Source organism: Furipterus horrens, unplaced genomic scaffold, assembly GCF_987537825.1.
Source record: "Furipterus horrens unplaced genomic scaffold, mFurHor1.1.pri manual_scaffold_4, whole genome shotgun sequence".
In the NCBI taxonomy this organism is placed as follows: Eukaryota; Metazoa; Chordata; class Mammalia; order Chiroptera; family Furipteridae; genus Furipterus; species Furipterus horrens.
The window spans coordinates 171983582-172004076 of record NW_028327174.1 but is presented as its reverse complement, the minus strand read 5'-3'; the positions used below and the strand labels follow the sequence as shown (position 1 = coordinate 172004076).

Here is a 20495-nt window from a genome sequence, read left to right as displayed (position 1 = left end):
CAGTTGTAGCAGTCCCCATGAGAGCTTCCTCAGAGCCCCTGGGGCTTAAAGAAGCACAGCTTAAATATCTCTGCCCACTCCCCCAGGCCCTTAGTATAGAACCCAAGGCCCTTCCTGTGCTACCTGTGTCTCTCCCTGGCCTCACTATGGCTGCTCTCATCATGTATCAGGCCAGTACCCATTCTATCCAGGGCCTGGTCCAGCAGTCTCTTACCTGCAAGACTCCACAAAATCCCCAGTCAAATGTTTCCTCCAGGAAGCCCTTTGATTGCCTCAGCCCAAAGGATGCTGTATGCCCTTCCTGGTTTCAGAGACCAGGAAAATGATGGGCCTTGCTTCAGGCCCCATGTGAAGCTGTGAGCTTTCCTTCTTCCTCAGCCTCTGGTCATGACTCCTCATCCTCTGAAGCAACCCCATCCTGGGTCCAGGAGCTTTCCTGCTAGTGAGAGGGAGATGGGAAATCAGAAGCCCAGAGGCTCCAAAGGCTTCAGGAATCTGGTCCTGAGATGTGAACCAGAGCCCTCTTGACACCCTGGGCCTGTTTGCAGTGATAGCCTGGCCAATGTCAGCTTCATGTCACTGACTCCCCTCCTCCCAGTGTCTCCAGACTCTTTAACAGATCCCCATCTCCTCTCTCTGGCTTTTATAAACACTGGACACAGATCCACAGCTAGTGCCAGATAAGGACATGAACATGCACACCCAGGTCCTCATGGATACACACATACGTGTATGGACCCCATGGCTGCCCATATATACACAGCTAAAAATATGCATAGCTATTCCCACATGAGGAAATGTGACTCTGATTAAGGAGACAGTTTCTGAAATGAACCTTTCCTTCTGTGTTGATTGTAATACAGTTTTCAAAACCTGAAGCATCCACAATCTTGTTTGATTCTTACAGAAGCCTTGGGTCTGGGGTTTGGGGAGAACTCCCAACTGAAACCTCTGGGAGGCTAATGAAGACACTGAGACTTTGAGGGGCAGGGGAAGAGAGCTGTCTAGCTCACCTGACTAGTCAGTGGCCAAATCAGGCTTGGAACTGAGATTCTGGGTCAGCAAGAGGGCTCTGCCCCTATCAGTCTGCCACTATGACTCTGGTTCCTCCCTCAGCAAGGAATCTAGGCCTCTGTCCCATCTCTATGACCCTCTGCTGTCCTCAAAGGGTGCCAAGGGCAGCTCAGGGACACCAGAAGGTGGACCCAGAGTCCCCAGGATATGGGTCAAAAGGTAGGTTTTCTCAAGGTTCAGCTGCTCATCCGGCTGGAGGTGCCCGAGGGGGGAGTTTATGTTCACAGGTTCCCTGCCATCTTGTCTGTCTGTCTAGAGACAGGGGGTGACTGTTGACGCAGTAGGAGGAGATGCTCGTCTGCCCCCAAGTCTGGGGACGCTCCTAATAAGGTGATTCATCTCTGTTCTCCACTCCCCTTGCCTGTCTAGAGCCACCCCCTGACTCTCAAGGCCCAGAGGCAGGAATGGTGTCCAGCAGTGGCCTAAAAGTGGGGCACACTCTGGAAACAGAGCTCAAGCATGGAGGGACTCCGTGGGTCCCCGTGCCCTGGCTCCTGGCTCCCTGTGCCTCTGGCCAGGCCTGTGGCTCTCTAGCTTCTGTGCCCTTTTTACCTCTTCTTCTCATCTCCATGGGATTTGAATCCCAGCTCAACATTCACTGGCCAAGTGAGACCTTAGCAAGTAGCTTCTCTCCAAATTTCAGTTTTGTCATTTGTGAAAGGGGAAAAATATACCCACTTCTGGGGATTGTTTTGCATATGGAAAGAAGTACTTTTTTTGGGGGGGGGGGTTATTTATTTTTAGAGAGAGGGGAAGGGAGGGAAAGAAACATCCATGTGTGAGAGAAACATGGATTAGTTGTCTCTCACACATCCCCAGTGGGGACCTGGCCTGCAATCCAGACATGTGCCCTGACAGGGAATTGAACCAGCAACCTTTTGGTTAACAGGCTGGCGCTCAATCCACTGAGCCACACCAAGCAGTGCATTTCAAAAAAAAAAAAAAAAAAAAAAAAAAAAATATTGTGCTGACTTCGACAGCACATATACTAAAATTGGAATGATACAAAGAAGATTAGAATGTCACCTGTGCAAGGATGGCATGCAAATTTGTGAAGTGTTCCATATTTTTCATTTTGTCTTTAAAAAATATTTTTTTAAATTTATTTTTAGAAAGAGAGGGAAGGAGGGAGAAAGAGAGAGAGAGAGAGACATTGATGTGCGAAAAGAGTATTGATCGGTTACCTCTTGCATGCCCTTAACTGGGGACCTGGCTCACAACCCAGGCATGTGCCCTGACCAGGAATCGAACCAGCAACCCTTTGGTCCACAGGACAGTGCACTCAATCCACCTAGCCACAACCACCAAGCTTTTTTTTTTTTTTTTTTTTTTGAGAAACAACAATTTGTTGTTCCATTTATTTGTTCATTGAACCCACAACCTTGGCATATCTGGATGACACTCTAACCAATTGAGCTACCCAGCCAGGGCAGGAAATACATTTCTAAAATTGAAAATGTTTATGTCTGTTTTGGTTTGCTCCTCCTTCACCCTGCCCCAATGCTCTGGAGAGATAAGGGGATTCAGGGAGACTGGGAGTATTGTAGCATTATTCATTTTCTGAAATGTCTGTACTCTTCTTCATCCCGCTTGCTGACAGCAAAGCCCAAATCTCCTATGCTGTTTCAGACTGCTCCCATTCCGGCAAAAAGAGTGCCATCTCCCCATTCTCTACAGGCCCCCAGCCAACCCCTCTAGTTCAGCAGGCTGGGGCTTGAATCTGCAGCCCTTCCCTTGACTGGGAACCCACTCCCCCAGCTCTGACCTCAAGGAGTCACAGTCTCCCACGGGTGGATGGGCTGTCAATGCCCCTTTCTGAGTTCAGCCTCCCGCCCAAGTGAGACACAGACCTTGCTTAAGATGCCCTGGGCGGAAATGAAGCCTCCTCCTGGGGCTCCCAGGCAGGCTGGGTCCCAGCTTGCACTGGGCCTTGGCTTTCCTTCCCAAAGCACGAGAGGGAGCCTAGAGGGCTAAACCGTAAACCGTATGACTCAGAGTCAGGACCTCACCAAACTCACTTTACTCTCTGTGAAGCCATTCCTTCTGCCCTTTCTGCCAGGGGGTGCTATCCACATTGACTGTGTTGAGAATGATGCCCCCAGCACCCACAATGAAGTCCTGCTTCTGCTCCCCCAAGCTCAGGCCAGCCTGGCATTTCTGGACAGGCATCCTCAGGCCCTGATCCCTCTTGGTCCCAAATGACCTAAGAAGCGACAGGAATAAGGAACCCTTGCAAGATATTACATCCTTCCCCCTCCTCCAGGCAGGGTCTTCTCCGGTCCATTAAGAAAAATGAAGCATGCCCTGGCCAGTGTGGCTCAGTTGGTTTGGCATCATCCCACAAATCAATTTCCTGTCAGGGCACATGCCTGGGTTGTGGGTTCAATTCCGGTCAGGGTGTGTCAGCCAATTGATGTTTCTCTCTCACATCTCTCTCTCTCTCCCTTCCCCTTGCTCTAAAATAAGCATGTCCTCCTTGATTGATGATTAAAAATAAGAAGAAGAAGCAGCAGCAGCACGAAGCCTTACCCATACCTTCTCAGCCCCAACTCTAATGCATCCCAATGTGCATTTGTATGCACATATATGAACATGTGTGTAACCACTAGTTACAAATAGAAATGAGTTTGGTGGGAGTGTATGGGGTCACGGTCCTGAAGGCTGAGTGCTGATTTGGGGCAATAGAGCATTGAGAACCACCTCTTATTCCACTTGCCAAACCATGTAGCTTGGCATGAAGCTGCACCCATTAGAGATGGTTGCAAAGATGCTTTGTGGTGAGCTGTAGCCCCAGACTATAGGTAGGCATACACAATGCACATGTGTGAGTACATGTAGGTGCACATGTGTTAATAAATATTAATAAATGCAGCTTAATGTGAATAAGATACATAAGCCCATGGTTGTGGGTATGACCTGCTCCCTCCAGTGTGGTACACATGAACACCTATGTGAGCTGGGTGCAAACTGTATAGGAGCCTTGTGTGTGCCTACTGGTGGCAGAGCTGCTCCTGTTTTTCTCCTCTGCTCTGGGTCCCAGGCTAGGCCAACAGGCCCAAAGTAGGGTGTTGTGGGCTGGGGTTCCCTGCTTTCTTTCAGTGCTGAGAAGCCCCTTGCTTTTTCCCTCCCTAAACCACCTTTGCAGCCCCACCTGAGGCAGCGAGAGGCTAAGAAATACACCATGAGGCAGGGATAAGAGAGGGCAGCATGCTCCCTCATTCCCAGTCTGGGCTCTGGCATCAGGAGTCCAGGGTTCTGTTCTGAGTGAGTCAGTCACATACAGGCAGTGGGGCTGTAGGCAGGCACTCAGTGATGGCTCCCTGATTCCCTGTGGGGCCTCGCAGAGGGTGGGATGCATGAGCAATGCTGTATGTGGGTTCCATATATGTGTCTCTATGACCAGGCTCCCATGTGAATGGGACCCCATGAACATGTGAGCAGAGCTCAGTGTCTACAGGCAGTGTGACTGTCAGCCTCAGGGTATGTGTGTGTGCACACATGAGTACATGTGTGTGATGCTACCTCACATGTATTAATTACCAAACCCCATCTCTTTGAGCTTGAGTCAACTTTGGAGCCTTTATTTCTGACAACCATTCCTCAAGGGACAAGTCCCCAGAGCCCTTAGCTCACCTGGATTAAGTCCATTTGGAAAATGTGGTTTCTTTGGTCTCCCCTGGCAATGCTACAGTGGGCACTGGGGTGAGGGCATATTTGCTCCCAGTCCTGTGGGAGTTGGGTCCAGGCCACCAAACTTGAAATTCCCAATTATCGAATGCAGCATGGGGCTGACACTCCAACAGTTTAGCCTGTCTAATCTCTTAAAGGGACAGACACTCCCTTGGCTGGGAATAAGCCAGAGTGGGAGAGGAGAGGGCTAAAAACAGCTGGGACTTACTCTGCTGGCAAGCAGGTGGCATGTGGCGTGTCAGGACAACTTCAGTTCAGTCTCTGGAGCCATGTACAAAATGCTCTCAGGTACATGTCTGACAGTCTCAGTTAATCCAGCCATACCTGATGGGGTGCGCACGGCCATGAGAAACACCCAGCAAGTGTGATCAGGTGCACAGGACAAATGTCATGTGTGGACACAACTGTGGACAGAGCTGGTCAAAACAGACAATGCATGAGGGGCTCACAGCACAAGGAGCAAGGGCCCGCGCACTCTGGCTGGAACTCAGTATCTGTTCTGTGTGTTCACCTGAGTCTGGTCTATGAGAGGGTTTCTTCTCCTTTGGGGCCCACAGCCTCGGCCCTCCAGCCCCTTGACTGAGGACGGTTGGGCCAGCCATCCTGTAGATCTATGGCCAGGCTCTTTCCTTTCTGACATGTCTCCTCTCACCCCTCCCGCAGTGGGGATGATAGCAAAGCTCATGGTCATGGGCCAAGGAGCCCTCTCTGGAAGCTCCATTCTCCCCAGCCATGTGCTGTACATGCCTCTGCCCCGCCACTGGCTGTCAGCCTCCAAGACACATCCTCCCCTATGTGTTTTCCAGGGTCAACCCTACTCCTAAGGCAACTCACACCCCATGTTTCCCCACCTTCGTCATTAGCTCCCCTCTACCCAGCGTCCCCACCAACGTTCCCAGGGAAGGTGTGGGGTGGCCGCGCGCTCCCTCGGCGCTGCCCGGGGCTGAGCGGGCGCAGAGCCAGGCTGAGTGGGCGGGGCGGCAGGCGGGGCGGGCCCTGCACCTACAGCTCCCATAAAGGGCGCGAGCCCGGGTCCCGGACTCTGCTGCTGCGCCCGCTACCCCCTCTACGCGCTCCGCCACCTGGCCCGACCCGACCGCTACCTGCCCCAAACATGGGTCGACAGAAGGAGCTGGTGTCTCGCTGCGGGGAGATGCTCCACATCCGCTACCGGCTGCTTCGCCAGGCTCTGGCCGAGTGCCTGGGAACCCTCATCCTCGTGGTAGGTCGGGGGATCCAGAGAAGCCCCTATGTCTCCGGCCCCACACTCCCCAATGCCTCTGTTCACTGGAGGGCTGTGCTTTTCAAGACAGCCCTGACCCCGCTCCCAACTCTGATCCCCACCTTGACCCCTTCCAGAGCGCCCTTCCCCCCAGATTTTACCCCATCTAGGACAGCTGTGACTCCCCAGGGACAGCTTTGATCCTCCAACCTGCCACCAGTGACTCAGCCCCACAGGCTGGAGCAGCAGTCACCCATGCAGTCTGGGACCTCCAGCCTCTTCTCAAGGCTCCCACTGCTTCCCAGGTTCTCAGATTCCCAGCCCAGGAAGCAGTGGGGGCGGGGAGGGGGGGCGACAGAAGCAAATGGGCTCCTTTTACGTTATTTGGCTTCTGATTTCTGGCCCCTAATGAATAATTAAGGCTCAGAAAGTCCAAAAATTCCCATGACATGAGGACAGTTTGCCATGGGTTGGGGCAGAGGGTGGAAGCAGCAGCGCAAGAGGAAAGGAGGATCCTGAAGATAGGAGGCTGGGAAGGCCGTTGGGCTCCAAGCACAGAGGAGAGTGTCCCTAAAGTTCCTTCCCTTCTGCTGAGCAACTCTGGACCCTGTCAGTTACCCAGATGGATGCTGTCAGCTCCTGGGCAGAAGCACTCTGAGTTAGTCTATGGGTTTTCTGAGTGGGACACTTCCCCTGCCTGGGTTACTCCCCAGTCCCAGTTACTCACTGGTCACACCAGTTTTGCCCCTGGGTGACTCTGTTTGCACTTCTTGGGTCTGGCAGACACACATGCCAGTTATAGTCTCCATTTCCTGTCCTAGTTACTCTGATTTTCAGCCACTTTGTGGTTACACCTGTTTTCCTCTTGGTTACTTCTGGGTTTAGTTGCTACATTGTAGTAGGTGGGTTGGGTTATTCCATTCCTGCCCCAGCCCCAACCCTAGGTAATGCCGACCTGCCAGTCCCCATGTGGACTTGGAAACTTAACTAGGAGCAAATAGGGCTGGGGTGGCCCACCTCAAATGGGCGGTGGTGATGAGCAGGCACTATGGGAAGACTAGGGCTGAGACTCACCTGGAAATAGGAAGGGGGGAAGGAGACCAGGGGCGCACTTGATCCATGGCCATACTAGTCATGCACATCCTTTCTCCTGTGCCAAGAAGGGAGTGGGACAGTTATCATCCTCCTGCACCAGAACCTAGTGTCCCCCACTCCCTACCGATTTATGATCCAGGCCCCCATTTGAGAGCAGTCAGGACAGGGGAAGTTGTCTTCCACATTCACAAAAGGGCCCCCTTGCCCCATCTCAAGTCTCAGTTCACCTCTCCCACAAAGCACTGAGCTCTAGTAAGGAGGGTTTCAGGCTCAGGAGAGTGTGAGGCATTGTGTGTCAGTGAAAAGCAGAACCTCAAGGGCAGCCTAAAGAGGAAGGGCCAGGCTTGGAGACCCAAGTGGTGGGTGAGGGCTTGCCTGCATATTGCTGTGATTTGGGGACCTGGAGCCTGCAATGGTAGGATCTGAGCTGGCTTTGGGGTAAGGGGAGCCCCTTTCTCTGGGGTACCGAGTAAGGGAGGGGCACAGGGGAGAAGGAGGGGTAAGGAAGAGGAAGATTAGCCCCAAGGTGGTGGAACTGGCTCTGACAGCTTCTCACTCCAAGACCTCCTGGGATGGAGCCAGGTTAGGGCCTCAGACAGGAAAGGAACTGAGGCCAGGACCTGTCAAGCCCAGCACGGTTTCCTGGTCCCACATATACCTGTCCCTCCCCCAATCCCCTACATAATTACCATCACTGATCTTTGCTCTCACCTTTCGTGTACACCTTTGCCCTGCATCACTGCTGTTGGCTTTCTCACTATCTCTTTATCTTTTTGAGAAATGATAATGAAAATGCCTAATAGCAGAACAATAGGACACTGACCTATCAGAATGGACTGGGGCCCTTCGCACTGGTCTCGGAAATTGCCCGCTGGGTAGATATAAAACTTTTAATTATGGGAAGGTGGAGGAGGAGACCTGGGCAGGGGGACATTCCAGGAGCCCAGGGCAACCGCTCTTTACAGCTGATACAGAAGCATTTTTACATTTGGACAAGGAGAATAGACATATAGTACATTCTGCCCTTGTAGGACATCAGGAAACTTAGTCCTCTCTAATCCCACCCTCGTCCCTGGCAGAAAGCTTAGACCTAATCTCCCCACTTCCACTGCCCTGGGGCCCAAACAGGGGCTAGCAAGGGGAACCACTCATCAATGCCTTTAGGACCTCCAAGTCTGAGTGCAGGCCCCGGACCCCAGACCACTGAAGGCAGAGAGGTCAGGGCCAGTGGAGAGAGAGAAGGCTCTGGGACAAGGAGGGACAGGTCAAGGAGGGCGAGGGTGCTGACAGGGCCTCTGAGGAGAGCCATAAGCATTGGCAGGGGCTCTGACATCCCAGATTCAGGATAAGTGGATTCAATCTAAACTCTGGTCTCCTCCCTATTTCTTTGTGCCCCATCCCCTGTCACCACCACCACTACCTAGCTGCAGGTAGAAAATGAGTGAGAGCCTTCTTACCTCTGTGGGCCAGGCCTGAAGGGCTGGTGGGGAAACTGCTAAAGGGAATGTTGTTCCCCTCTACCCTACTCTATTGAGATTCAAGAAAGAGCTGTGAAGATGGTTCAGACCTCCGTTGGGCTCCCAGTTGCAGATTATAATTCTATGGGGACCTGTTATCATAGAATTGGGACATAGGAGGTGAGGGTGGGTGGGAAGGCATGTCTGCTTCTTCTCAGGGTGCAGTTTCAGCAAGAGGGATTTCGGTTGAATTCCAGGATGGGCCTTTGTCCTCCTGATGGAGGCAGGCAGAGGTTGCTGGCTTTGCCCTTCCCTCTGGAGTCAGAGTTGCTGGGTCTCAGCTGGGCCTCACCCTACCTGCTTTGTTCTGTTTCCTGACACAGATGTTTGGCTGTGGCTCTGTGGCCCAGGTCGTGCTCAGCCGGGGCACCCACGGTGGTTTCCTTACCATCAACCTGGCCTTTGGCTTTGCTGTCACCTTGGCCATCCTCATTGCTGGCCAGGTCTCTGGTAAGGCCTTATCCCACCCTTAATCATCAACCCCTCAACAGCACTCTCACAAGGGGTCCCACTGGGGAATGGGGTGGGGGACCTTCCCAGGGGCAGGGCATAGCCGTGGCCTGAGCTCTGAGCTCTTGGAAGAGGAGAGTGGAGAAGGAACTTGATACTTAGAACCTCTGACTGCTCACCTTGGAATCAGAGGTTAGCAGAGTTGGCCTGTTACATAGTCTAACTGCTATCTGGTACAAGAAACCCTTCTTTGCACCCCTGTTGACTGGGCCAGAGATGGGGGATATGAGGGTGGTATGGAATCCTGGCCTACCCACTATGGCAGGCTTTGGTTAATATATCCCATCTTCCACCTGGACAGGGGCCCACCTGAATCCTGCTGTGACCTTTGCCATGTGCCTCCTGGCAAGAGAGCCCTGGATCAAGCTGCCCATCTACGCCCTGGCTCAGACACTGGGGGCCTTTCTGGGTGCTGGGATTGTTTTTGGGCTGTACTATGGTAAGCATTACCCTCCTCCACTACCCCCTCCTTCTTCTTGGGACCTGCTGGCACCAGGTCTTTCCATGAGAGGCTGCTGGGGCCTGCCCAGGCCCTGGGCTCATGACTCATTCACCACAGGCCCAAGGTGCAGCACATGAGGGGGAATAAACGAGTTGGGCAACATTACCATCTCAGGCCCTCACCCCACCCATCCCACCACCTCCGACTCCTGAGTAAAACAGCATTGATTCTACTTACCCACATGACCGCTGGGAGGGTGGGCCTGGCCTGAGGGGAAAACTGGGCCCAGGCCTCTGCCCTCACCCACGTGGGGTTTAATCTGTCACCAGATGCAATCTGGGCCTTCGCCAACAACGAGCTTCTAGTCTCAGGCCCCAATGGCACAGCTGGCATCTTTGCCACCTATCCCTCTGGACACTTGGACATGGTCAATGGCTTCTTTGACCAGGTATGGGCTGGGAACATATGAGGGGAACAGAGGGAGGGAACCAGGCTGTCTTGGGTTGCTGATGGGCTGGTTGGGGGAGGACTCCTTGTCTAAAAGAGTGTATCTCCATATGTGGGGCACCTACATCAGTATCAGAATGGCAGGTGCTTTTATACTTAACCAGTTCCGCAGGGGTTCTTCATCCCTGAAAAAATTCTAGCACCACTGTCCTAGAGAGCAGAATGCTAGAGGTGATAAGATTAAGAGCTGGAGGGAAGCCAGAGGCTAAAAGGAGGGACCAGAGGGTGGAGTGGGGGCTACTCCTCACCCTGTTCTCCCTGCTTGCCAGTTCATCGGCACAGCCTCCCTCATCTTGTGTGTGCTGGCCATTGTGGACCCCTACAACAACCCCGTCCCCCACGGCCTGGAGGCCTTCACCGTGGGCCTGGTGGTTCTGGTCATCGGCACCTCCATGGGCTTCAACTCTGGCTATGCTGTCAACCCTGCCCGGGACTTCGGCCCCCGCCTCTTCACTGCTATTGCTGGCTGGGGCTCGGAAGTGTTCACGTGAGTGCCACCCCCCACCTAGCCAGCTCTGCTTGCGAGCGCTGGCCAACCACCCCTAACTACATACTCTGTCCCCCAGGACGTGCCGCCACTGGTGGTGGGTGCCCATCGTCTCCCCCCTCCTGGGCTCCGTGGCGGGAGTCTTCGTGTACCAGGTCATGATCGGCTGCCACCTGGACCAGCCTCCACCTTCCACTGAGCAGGAGAACGTGAAACTGGCCCACGTGAAGCACAAAGAGCAAGTCTGAGTGGGCAGGAGCCATCCCCCCTGCCCCTCTCCCTGACTGTGCAGGGGGGTGCTCCCTAATAGCCCCCTTCCTGATCCTCTCCCAGGCTAAGAAACTCCCTGTCTGCCCCCACCCCACTGGACAGCCCCATCCAGAATTTCCCACCAGACTGCCAAAACAGGACTTCGGGTTTGGGCCGCTGGCCTTAAACTGTGAGGGACGGGAAGTAGGGCCCACATACCCCTTTGTTTCTCAAAGGGGAGGCGATGGGCAGTGGGTATGTGAGTGTGTGTGTGTGTGTGTGTGTGTGTGTTTTGCCAGATATTCAGGGCAAGGGACCAAGTAGAAAAGATTTTAGCTGGGAGGTGGGGGGAGAAGCTCTAAAAGAAAGGGGATGGTGACGGGTCCTTCTGTGAATGAGGAAAGCGTCAGGGGCCTGCATGTTTCAAGGGATCCAGGTGGACAAAGGTCCAGATATATGTGTTTTTGACTACATGTGTGTCTCCTCTGTTTTCCAAGCAGGAGATTAGAGGAGGCTTGGGGAAGGTACCATGGGAATATGGGTAGGGTTGGAAGAAGGGGGCCACAGCCCAGGTGTGGACCTCTGGCTGTATATAAGTAAGAGCCAAATAACATGTTTTTGTCATAATGTAGGTATGAGGGGTGTGGAGTGAAGTCCAGGTCACAGGTTTCATGTTTGCTCTTGTTTTACAAAAATATAGTGGATGTTACAGTTTTAGGGATTGGGGTCGGAGACTATTCTAAATAGGGTCTTCACCCTTTTAATCCTCCACTAAACACATGTATTCTTATCTTTTATAAAAAAATAAACAATAAAGTGTATGCCTAAAAATGCCAATTGTGTAAATATTTCTCTGTTTGTTCTGCTGTTTTCCTGGGGCCAGTTAAGGAGCTTCATTGTGTCTGGCCACATCCAGAGTACCCAGCTGGGTGTGCAACCTGACCAGGGCACAGTGTGGGCAGCAGGCAGTAACATAGACAGGTTAGAGAGCCTCTGCATCTCAGCTTGAACTCAGCGGTCCCACGCTTTTCCCCAAGCTTCCATCTTCCTGGGAACCCTGGCACAGTGAATGGCATCTCCTTCCTGAACCCCGCACTCTTCCATCACCCCAGGAAGACCGGTTTAAGCCTGGCCTAGGGAAGAACTTTCCCCAAACATAGCTGCCTTGGTCCTATGGGAAACAGTGAGCTCCCTTTTGCTCTGGGAACCAGTATTGTTTCCTACAGCTTGCAGCTGTTGAGGCTTCATCAAACTCCACCCAGAGCTCAGTCACAGCCCCTTCGCAGCTTCCCTGCCACTAGGCCTGCCCCCGTCGGTCTATACAGCAACCAGAAGGATCTTTCTGAAACTCCTGCTGAAAGTGGCCCTCTTTCTGTGGCTTTCTTCATGGTCCAGAGACAATCCCAAACTTCTTATTGTGCATTCAGGCCCTCCAGGACCTGGCCCCTGTCCCTACCCATCCCTCCACAATGCCCCCTCCACCCCAGACTACTATGTGTGCTCCTGTGCTTTCCTACCCTTAGACCTTTGCTCCAGAGTGTCCAATCAAGAAAATCCTCCTGATCTGCTCTGAGGCCTCCTCCTCCTCCAGGAAGCTGTCCCTGCTCTTTCTCACTCTTCCACCATCTTCTAGTCAGTTGTCTGAGCCCAGAGACCACAGCTGCATACATCTCTGTCTCCCCATTCTGTTCAGTTCTTCAGCCTGGGACACATCTGAGCCTTTAAGGCTGGAGTTGGACTGACTGTCCCTGGCACCCTGACTGAGCCCAGGAAGCTCTGTCAGGTGATCACATGCCCCTTCTCACCTTTGCCTTCCTTACCCAATCTTCCTCAAGTTTCATTATGAATAAAAGGGAAGGTAAAAAAAAAAAGGGAAGGTGGGAAGGTGGCTCCAACCCAAGCCCTCCTGCAGAGTTAACCCCATGGGAGCCAGAGGATCCCTGGGTCTGGCAGGAGAACCGGGTTTTAGAGGCTAAGCCAGCTCCTGCTCCCCAGCCATTTTCCAAATGAGACCATAGCCCAGAGAGGGTGGGTGGCAAATACAGGGTTACACAGCTAAGACTCTGGGGTTAGGGGTGGGAGAAGGAAGTTTCATCTCAGGTGTCCACAGCCTCTTTGTCCCCAGTGCCCTGAGATGAGTGTGTGGTATGCGGGAGGGAAGCATGCCAGAGGGAGTGTCCCCTTCCCAGGCCCCTGGAGGAGGGAGGGCAAACCTTGGAAGGGGAATGCCTCTTTAGAGTTTCATTCCATCCACATTGATCTCACCTTTAGTGTACCACCTTGCTGTCCTCCTCAGCATACCCCTGTCTTTCTGTAACCCTCTCCTCTCAAATCCTGACCTTGACCTTGAGTGGTCAGCCCAAGGGTGATGGGAGGCCTTCTGGTGCAGCAATTAAGGAAAAGCCCAGCGTGGCCTCTCTCCAGCTGTGTGACCAGGGGTGGTCATTTTCTTTCCCTGAACCTCAGTTTTCTCATCTGTGTATTGGGTGATATTGACAGAAAGAAGAAGTAATGGAAGAGAATTCATGAAAAGGACATAGCACAATGACCAGTGGATGGGAAATAGTCAATAAATGTCACCTCATGGGTTTTCCAGCAGAGCTGGGGAAGGAAGGTGGTGGTGGAGAGATGCTGAAAGCTGTTTTTTAAAGGTCATTGAATTCAATATCCTCTTCCTTGTCAGATTCCTTTCACGGATTCTGAATTTCCTGAGGGGGGGGGTGGTGATGGCTTGCTGTGCCTTAACTAGAAGAGGGTTTTGGGCTAAGATTGAAGGGAGACATAAGAGGGGACCACATATGGGTGTGGAGGGCACAGTAGCACACTGCCTAGAGAACATGTTGGATGGAGGGTCAGTTGGCGTGAGAAAGGGTAAGGTCTGGCCAGGAGCAGTGAGGCAGGGCAGGGACTGGATGGGACCTGAGCCAACTGCAGCATTGCTAGGGGCAGGACGGAAACTCCCCACCTCCCCACTCACTTCCGGCCTATGCTTCTTACTAGCTGTTCTAGAAAGAAATCTCTTCATCTACTTTACGAAAAGGATCTTAATCAATTTCCCAAGGTGGATTTGGAGGGAGAATCACCCTGTGGGAGGGCAGACAGACCCCACGCCTCATCTTTGCTCTTTCTTCCCGAGCTGAGTCCTTTCCACAACCTGCTTTGGAGGAGCCCACGTTTTCTTAAAGTTCTGACTTGTTTGGACTGAAGTCAGTCTCCCTGAAACCTGAGCTTGGTTCCTATACCCTTGTGCACCTGCTTCTCTGTGTGTGCGCACATACCAGTGTATACTTCCCAGTGTTTCTGAGTGTGCCTTTCTCTCAGGATGCTTGGTTATGTCTCTGTGGGTCTGTGCCTCCAGCCCACGATGTCCCTGTCCCTGTCACTGCCTCACTCTTTGTGCTTGACTGGGTCTTTCTTTGTGTACTTACAAGCGAACGTCTTGTGTACCTTGGAGCCCATCGCTGTGCCTACTTAGGAGTGACTCTCCTACCAGCCCAGTCCTGTGCATCTTACTCCAGGGCATGCCTCTTCCTTAATTCCAATAATGAGGTCTTTCCTTGCTAACTCGCTCTCTCTTTGATATTGTTTGTCTGAAAACCTGGGTGGGGATGGAAAACCAGGTTTGGGGATGGAAGCATGGGTGGAGTCGAATTGGGTGGGGCGGGAAGGGGAGAGGAGAGAATATTTCACCAGAACAGAGATCTCAGTGGTCAGAGATGCCCTTGATCCCTCAAGGAAGGGTCTGTGAAGATGCTGGCCTAGGTACGGCCCTGCGCTTCCTCACTGGGAGGAGGGAGTCTGTCCTGGGGTAGAGTTCTGAGTTTTGGACCAAGGAATGCTGGCAGTGCAAAGGGAGGAGAGACTGAGGCACTGGGGCCCTCAAGGGAGACTGAAGGGGTTCCCCTAGAACACCTCTGAGTCCTAAGCGGACAGAGGAGTGGGTGTCTCTGCCCAAAACCTGGGATGGCCTTCTCAAGGACTCTGAGTCTCGACATTGGGGCTTCAGTCTTTGGTCCCAGGTTCATTTGAGGTAAGGGGGAAGGTGGCGGTGGGAACACAGGCTCTGTCTGGTCTGGGCACCTTGCCTGTTCCAGAGCAGCACCTACTTCCTCTTTGTGTAAAGGGGAAACTGAGGCCCAGAGTCTCACTCAGGGTCACAGAGCAGTGCAGTAGAGCCTGTACTGGAACCCAGTTTTCTGTCTTCAGCCTGGCTCTCCTCAATCCCTTTCCCAGACAGCACTTCGCAACATCTCAGGGAGCAGGTTTCTGGGTCCAGATCACCTTCATTCCAAACCAGCCCTTCCCCACCATGAGACATTAGGCATGTGGAGTCTCCATTTCCCCCAGATCCAATCTCCAGCCTGCTCTGTGCCCCAGGAGGCTAATATCTATGGGCTTCATCGCCTGGGTCTCTGGCTTCTAGGTGGGTTTGGCAAGTGGGAGGCACAGAAAAGAAATCAGAGGGCGGGAGATTGGGAGTGGTTGGGGGTCAGAAAGGTCAGGGTATTCAGGCTTTTTATCCAGAGCTTCCTCTGTGTTCCAGTAACACTGCTTTCCTCTTGCCTCCTCAGGCTGACTGGGAAGTGGCTGTCTGATGTTAGTCCCCAGGCCATCCCTTGTTAGTCCTGGTGACCCTGCCCCTACCTCTGTAAATAGTCTCTTTTCAGTGAAGCCCTCCCAGAATATACTGTTCCTGCTGGATCATAGAGTTTCCCTCTCTACTCTAGTTTCTTCATCTGTAAAATGGGGATAGTACTAGTGCTTCCCTCATTAAGTTGCATAAGGTGAAGATTAAAGAAGGATATACATATGCTATAGAATATAGAAAGTGATATTATCATTAAAAATTATTATTATTATTATTATGCTTCCTTGTGAGTTCCCTGTGTAGGTTGAGAGTGGTCATAGTAATCAATTAGAGGTTTAGAGGATGGTATATATGGAGTCAGGAGAGAGTCATTCCCAGGGAGGATGAAGGCAGAAGCATCGTTCTAATCTGGGTTTGCTGATCTTGTTTCCCAGCCTTATCAGGAAGACCTTCCTCAGGTCTCACTGCCATTCCCCTCCAGCTCAAGAATGGGGCAAAAATTAAGATCATGACATGATTTTGGAGATCTTTTCCTGCTCTCACCAACACACAGAGAGATCCAGCACCTTTGGGAGTAGAAAGAAGGTCTATGTTTCTCCGTCTCATCCCTGCGTATGGCCAAAACATGGGATACTTGGGTGAGGGGAGGACTAGTGGAGGGTCTCATGGAGCAGCCAAGGTCGACAGTGGGGTGAGGTTATGAGCAGCCTAAAAGCTAACCTGACCTGGGGTCCCCTCCTTAGACTGCCTTGACCACAGGTTAGAGTGAGTTGTGATATAGTGTGAAGAAGGGGTGGGTATTTCCTTTCCCAATCTCCAGAGCTCTCTGGGAATAAAGCCTGACACCAGATTCAGTCACCTTGACTGAAGTCCCTGTGAAGAGTGGTGGGCTATGGCCAGGCTTCCTCACTGCACTCAGAGCGGAGGAGGCCTGGCTGGGAGAGGCTGGGCAATGGGAGGGAGGACTCTGGGAACCCTGATAATCATCTGGACACAGTCCACCGCTCCTCTCCCTGGAGACGCCCCCCATAGCTGAGGAGGCACCTGGAATGTCCTGCCCACCACCCTCATTCTTTGCCTCTCCTCTCAGGGTCACTGACAGGGCCTGGCCGGAAACTTTTTGAAGAAGGGGAGAAGGTGGCCTGGTCTAAGGAGAGAGGCAGGCTGCAGGCTCAGTCTGAGGGAGCTCTTTCCTACTAGAGGTAGCCTTTAGCTGGGGGATCCCAGTCAGTTCCATGTCAGGGTGGAGAGTGGAGAGTGATTGCGACCTGTGGACAAAGTCTTCCTTTTATCAGACTAAGGCTTTACAGCTTGGTCACCTTCGGCACTTGGAGGTGTGTGTGTGGCCACATACACGCGAGGGTGTGTCTGCTGTGACTGAAGGACATGTGAGCATGCGCGCTCACACAAACGCGTTTACACACTCACTGACACACCCATACACACTAGTTCCACACTCACACAAGTAAACTCCTCCTCTGACATTGTTTCTCCCTCATCCACACACTCAGATGCTCAAGCACACTTAGCTCAAGTGCACTCACGCACTTCCACATTGCCACTCTGACCCCGCCCCCTGTACTCCATGTCCTTACGCTGACACGTGCCCTTACAGCCATGCACAGTTAAGCTCATGTCGACACTCAGTGCACTCACACCGAATACGCACTTACCCAGCACTCACACTTGAATATACTCCTACTACACTCCTACTCACTGGTTGCCGGAAGCCACCCCTCTATGCTGGAAGCCACCCCTCTATTCCAGAAGCCTGAGAGACTGGAAGTGTGTGGGAGGGTAAAAGCAGAAATAAGGGATAAAGAAAAAAAGCCTTTAGGTTTTGAGGTCATGACCCAGATTTCAGTGTAAGGGGTCAGGAAGCAGGACGTTTAAAGTACATGACTGAGAGTCCAGTATCTGGGTAGGGCACATGGTAGCTGTTGTCAAATACTTGCTGAATGAGAGGACAGCAGAATTGACTAAAACTCTCCATTTCCAACTGGTACACTGTCTGTCTCATGGACGTTTAGAATCCTAGACAACCAGAGATTCAGAGCCGCCTTATGCCCTGAAGTCAAGAGGTCCACATCCTCTCTGACATTCTACAGAGCAGGAGGCTGAGTCTAAAATACAAGTGACTTGTATGAAGCTACTGGGTAAAGCAGTGGCCAGTCCAGGCCGGTGTCTTCAGTCTCACCGTACAGCTTCTAAAGCCCAGAGATATCTAGTCAGGAGACACAGCAGGCCTGGCTGCCAGGGGATGAGCAGAAAATGACTAAGCTCTGGGCTGTTTCAGGATTTGGATCTTAGCCAGGAAAGAGAGGGACCTGTAGTGATCCCTTGAGGTATGTAGGATTACTGAGACCAGCTGAAACACTGCAGAAGGGCTCTGGGAAGGGTCTTATGTGTAAGATAGCTCTTTCTGCCAGAGGGTTTGGGTTTAATTCATTTATTTGTTTGTTTATTGTTTCATAAATACTTGAGGCTCTATTTAATGCCAGGTTGTAGTAGGTACCAGGAATGCTATAATAAGCAAAATATATACAATATATATATTGTCAACACCGGCAACTCCTGCGGCGCACCTGAAGCCAAGCTGTATTGACTCCGTCTTTCCCTTGGACCCTTCAGCTGCGAAGAGAGGGGGGGTCTGCTGCATGGGCAACAGCAGACCCTCCATATTACCCTGCCCAGGCTCTGTAGCTTCAGCGTCATCACAAGATGTCGATTCAACACGGGAGGAGACAGATACCATGTCACTCCCGAGTCGGACTGCACAGCCATTCTCGGCGGTGCAGATAGACTCTTAAGAAGCTACACCATCGTCTCTCGAGATGGACGGCTGCCGACGACGACGATATACAATATTAGGTAGGAAATATCTGGATGCAGAAAAAAAAAAAAAGGAAATCTGACTCATAGTGGTCTGGGCAACAATGGTGATTCATTGGCTCATATAACTGAAACATCAGAGGAAAACTTCAGGTGAGGCTTGATCCAGCATTGATGTCCTTTTGGGTTTTCCTCCCTTTCTTTCACGGTGTCAGCCTCATCTGAAGCCTGGATCCTCTTGTGTTTCTACGAAAACTGGCAGTAGCTCTCATGCTTCTTGTTAATGTTTGGCAGAGAAGAGAGAGAATCTTTGTCCAGCAAACACACAGAGGTGCACTATGATTGGACCAGGTGGTTACATGCCCAGCTCGGAGTCACTAAAATAGTCTGACCTGATTGAATTGTCCTAAGTCACATGTTCCATCTTTGGCTCCAAGAGAGATGTCAGCTCCAACTGAACAAAATGGATTCTCAAATGGAAACTGAGGATTGTTAGGAAGCAAAAACCAGAATGATTCCTGTTTTCATGGAACTTAAAGCCTAATGACTGGAGGAGACTACAAATACAATCAATCTAAGGAAACTGGGAATTGGGTCATTTTACCAGAACAGAGCACCTCTACAAGACTGGTGAAAAATGAAAAGGCAGGGCCCCTCCTCTATATTGACACCTGAAGGATAAGAAGGAATCAGCCAGGTGGGGTGTTCCTGGTAACAGCTTATGCAAAGCCTGTTGACAGGAGGTAGGTGTCCTGGAAAAGCTGGAGCTTAGAGTTCCATATGAAACTAGAGAGGTGGGTGCAGCCAGGTCAGGCAGGATCTAGGAAACCAAAGCCTCCCAGGGCTCTTGCTTGGTGGCCCCTGTGAGCCCATCCATCACCGAGTGAGGGAGGCAGGGAGGAGCCAGTTGAGGTTATGGTTAGCCGACTTTGGACAGAGACCAGATGCACAGTGAACAGGTCAGAGAAGAATGAGAAGCCTGGATGTCAAGAGATCTAGGTTGTTCTGAGACCCAGAGCAAGTTCCATCTCCACTCTGCCTCAGTGTCTTCCTCAGCACCACAGAGTGCTGTGTGAGATAATCTGACCCTTAACTTCCTCTCCAGTTCTAGCATTCTGTGATTTTCTTCTGGGATTCCTGTCTTGAATTCAGATGATAGAAGGAAGGAAGAGAGGAAGGAAGGAAGGAAGGAAGGAAGGAAGGAAGGAAGGAAGGAAGGAAGGAAGGAAGGAAGGAAGGAAGGAAAGAAAGAAAAATCCCTTTTTCATAGGAGGTCTTTAAAAAAAATGTTTAATACGAGTTTATTTGCACCAAATTGACAATGTATGCTGTGAGCAAGATCTCACATGCTCCTTATAGCAGGTGTTTATGTTAGTAACAAACTGTTGAAGGCTTGGGGAGAGGTAGGAAGTTTATTTTGCACAAACCCAACACACTCAAGTTGAATATCAGGTGTCCTTTTTTTTGGAAATTATTTTGACTCCTCCACAGTGGCAACTTCTCACTGGCACTCTTATTATTTTATTTCATTTTATTTTTAATTGATTTTAGCCCTGGCTGGTGTGGTTCAGTAACTTGAGCACCAGCCTGTGAACCACAGGGTCGCTGGTTCAATTCTCAGTCAGAGCACAAGCCTGGGTTGTGGGCCAAGCCCCCAGTTTGGAGTGCACGAGAGACAACCACACATTGATGTTTCTCTCTCTTTCTCCCTCCCTTCTCCTCTCTCTAAAAATAAATAAAATCTTTTTAAGAATTGATTTGAGAGAGAGAGAGAAGCATTTATTTGTCATTAGTTGATTCCTGTATGTGCCTTGACCAAGATCGAACCTGAAACCATGGCATATTGGGATGATGCTCTAACCAACCAAGCTACCTGGCCACAACAGTACCTTTTTCTTATTTAGTACTCTCATAAGAATGCCTCAACCTGTAGAGAATTTTTACAAAAATTTATTTGAGTCAAACAGAGAATATGCCTGGAAGCAAGATCTCAACAGACTGAGATAAATGCTTCCCAAAATACAGTTTGCAGTTTCTTTTATGCATTTTTGATTAAGAAGAATAGCATGGATGATGACATGAAGGTGGGAGAAAGCAAGGCAAGATCAGATTACAGGGTAGTTAAGATTATCTTGCCCTGGCTGGGTAGCTCTGTTGGTTAGAGCATCATCTTGATACATCAAGGTTGTGGGTTCAGTCCCTGTCAGGGCAAGTACAAGAATCAACCAATGAATGCATAAATAAGTGGAACAAAAAATTGATGTTTCTCTCTCCCTTCCTTT

The 20495-nt window shown here is 51.3% G+C and overlaps 1 protein-coding gene and 1 non-coding gene across 2 annotated transcripts; both read left to right on the top strand.

Annotated features, from left to right (window-relative positions):
• The first annotated feature begins 2038 nt into the window (after nt 1–2038).
• Nucleotides 2039–2145, top strand: LOC150013305 (U6 spliceosomal RNA). The gene has a single exon (XR_016510886.1). It is a non-coding gene; the product is annotated as a U6 spliceosomal RNA (small nuclear RNA).
• A 3680-nt stretch (nt 2146–5825) lies between these two features.
• Nucleotides 5826–11630, top strand: AQP3 (aquaporin 3 (Gill blood group)). Its single transcript, XM_090274282.1, has 6 exons — nt 5826–5986; nt 8922–9048; nt 9410–9547; nt 9880–9998; nt 10327–10544; nt 10624–11630. Exons 1-6 carry the CDS (start codon nt 5879–5881, stop codon nt 10790–10792), a joined length of 879 nt encoding a protein of 292 aa, XP_090130408.1. The 5' UTR covers nt 5826–5878; the 3' UTR covers nt 10793–11630.
• The last annotated feature ends 8865 nt before the right edge of the window (nt 11631–20495 follow it).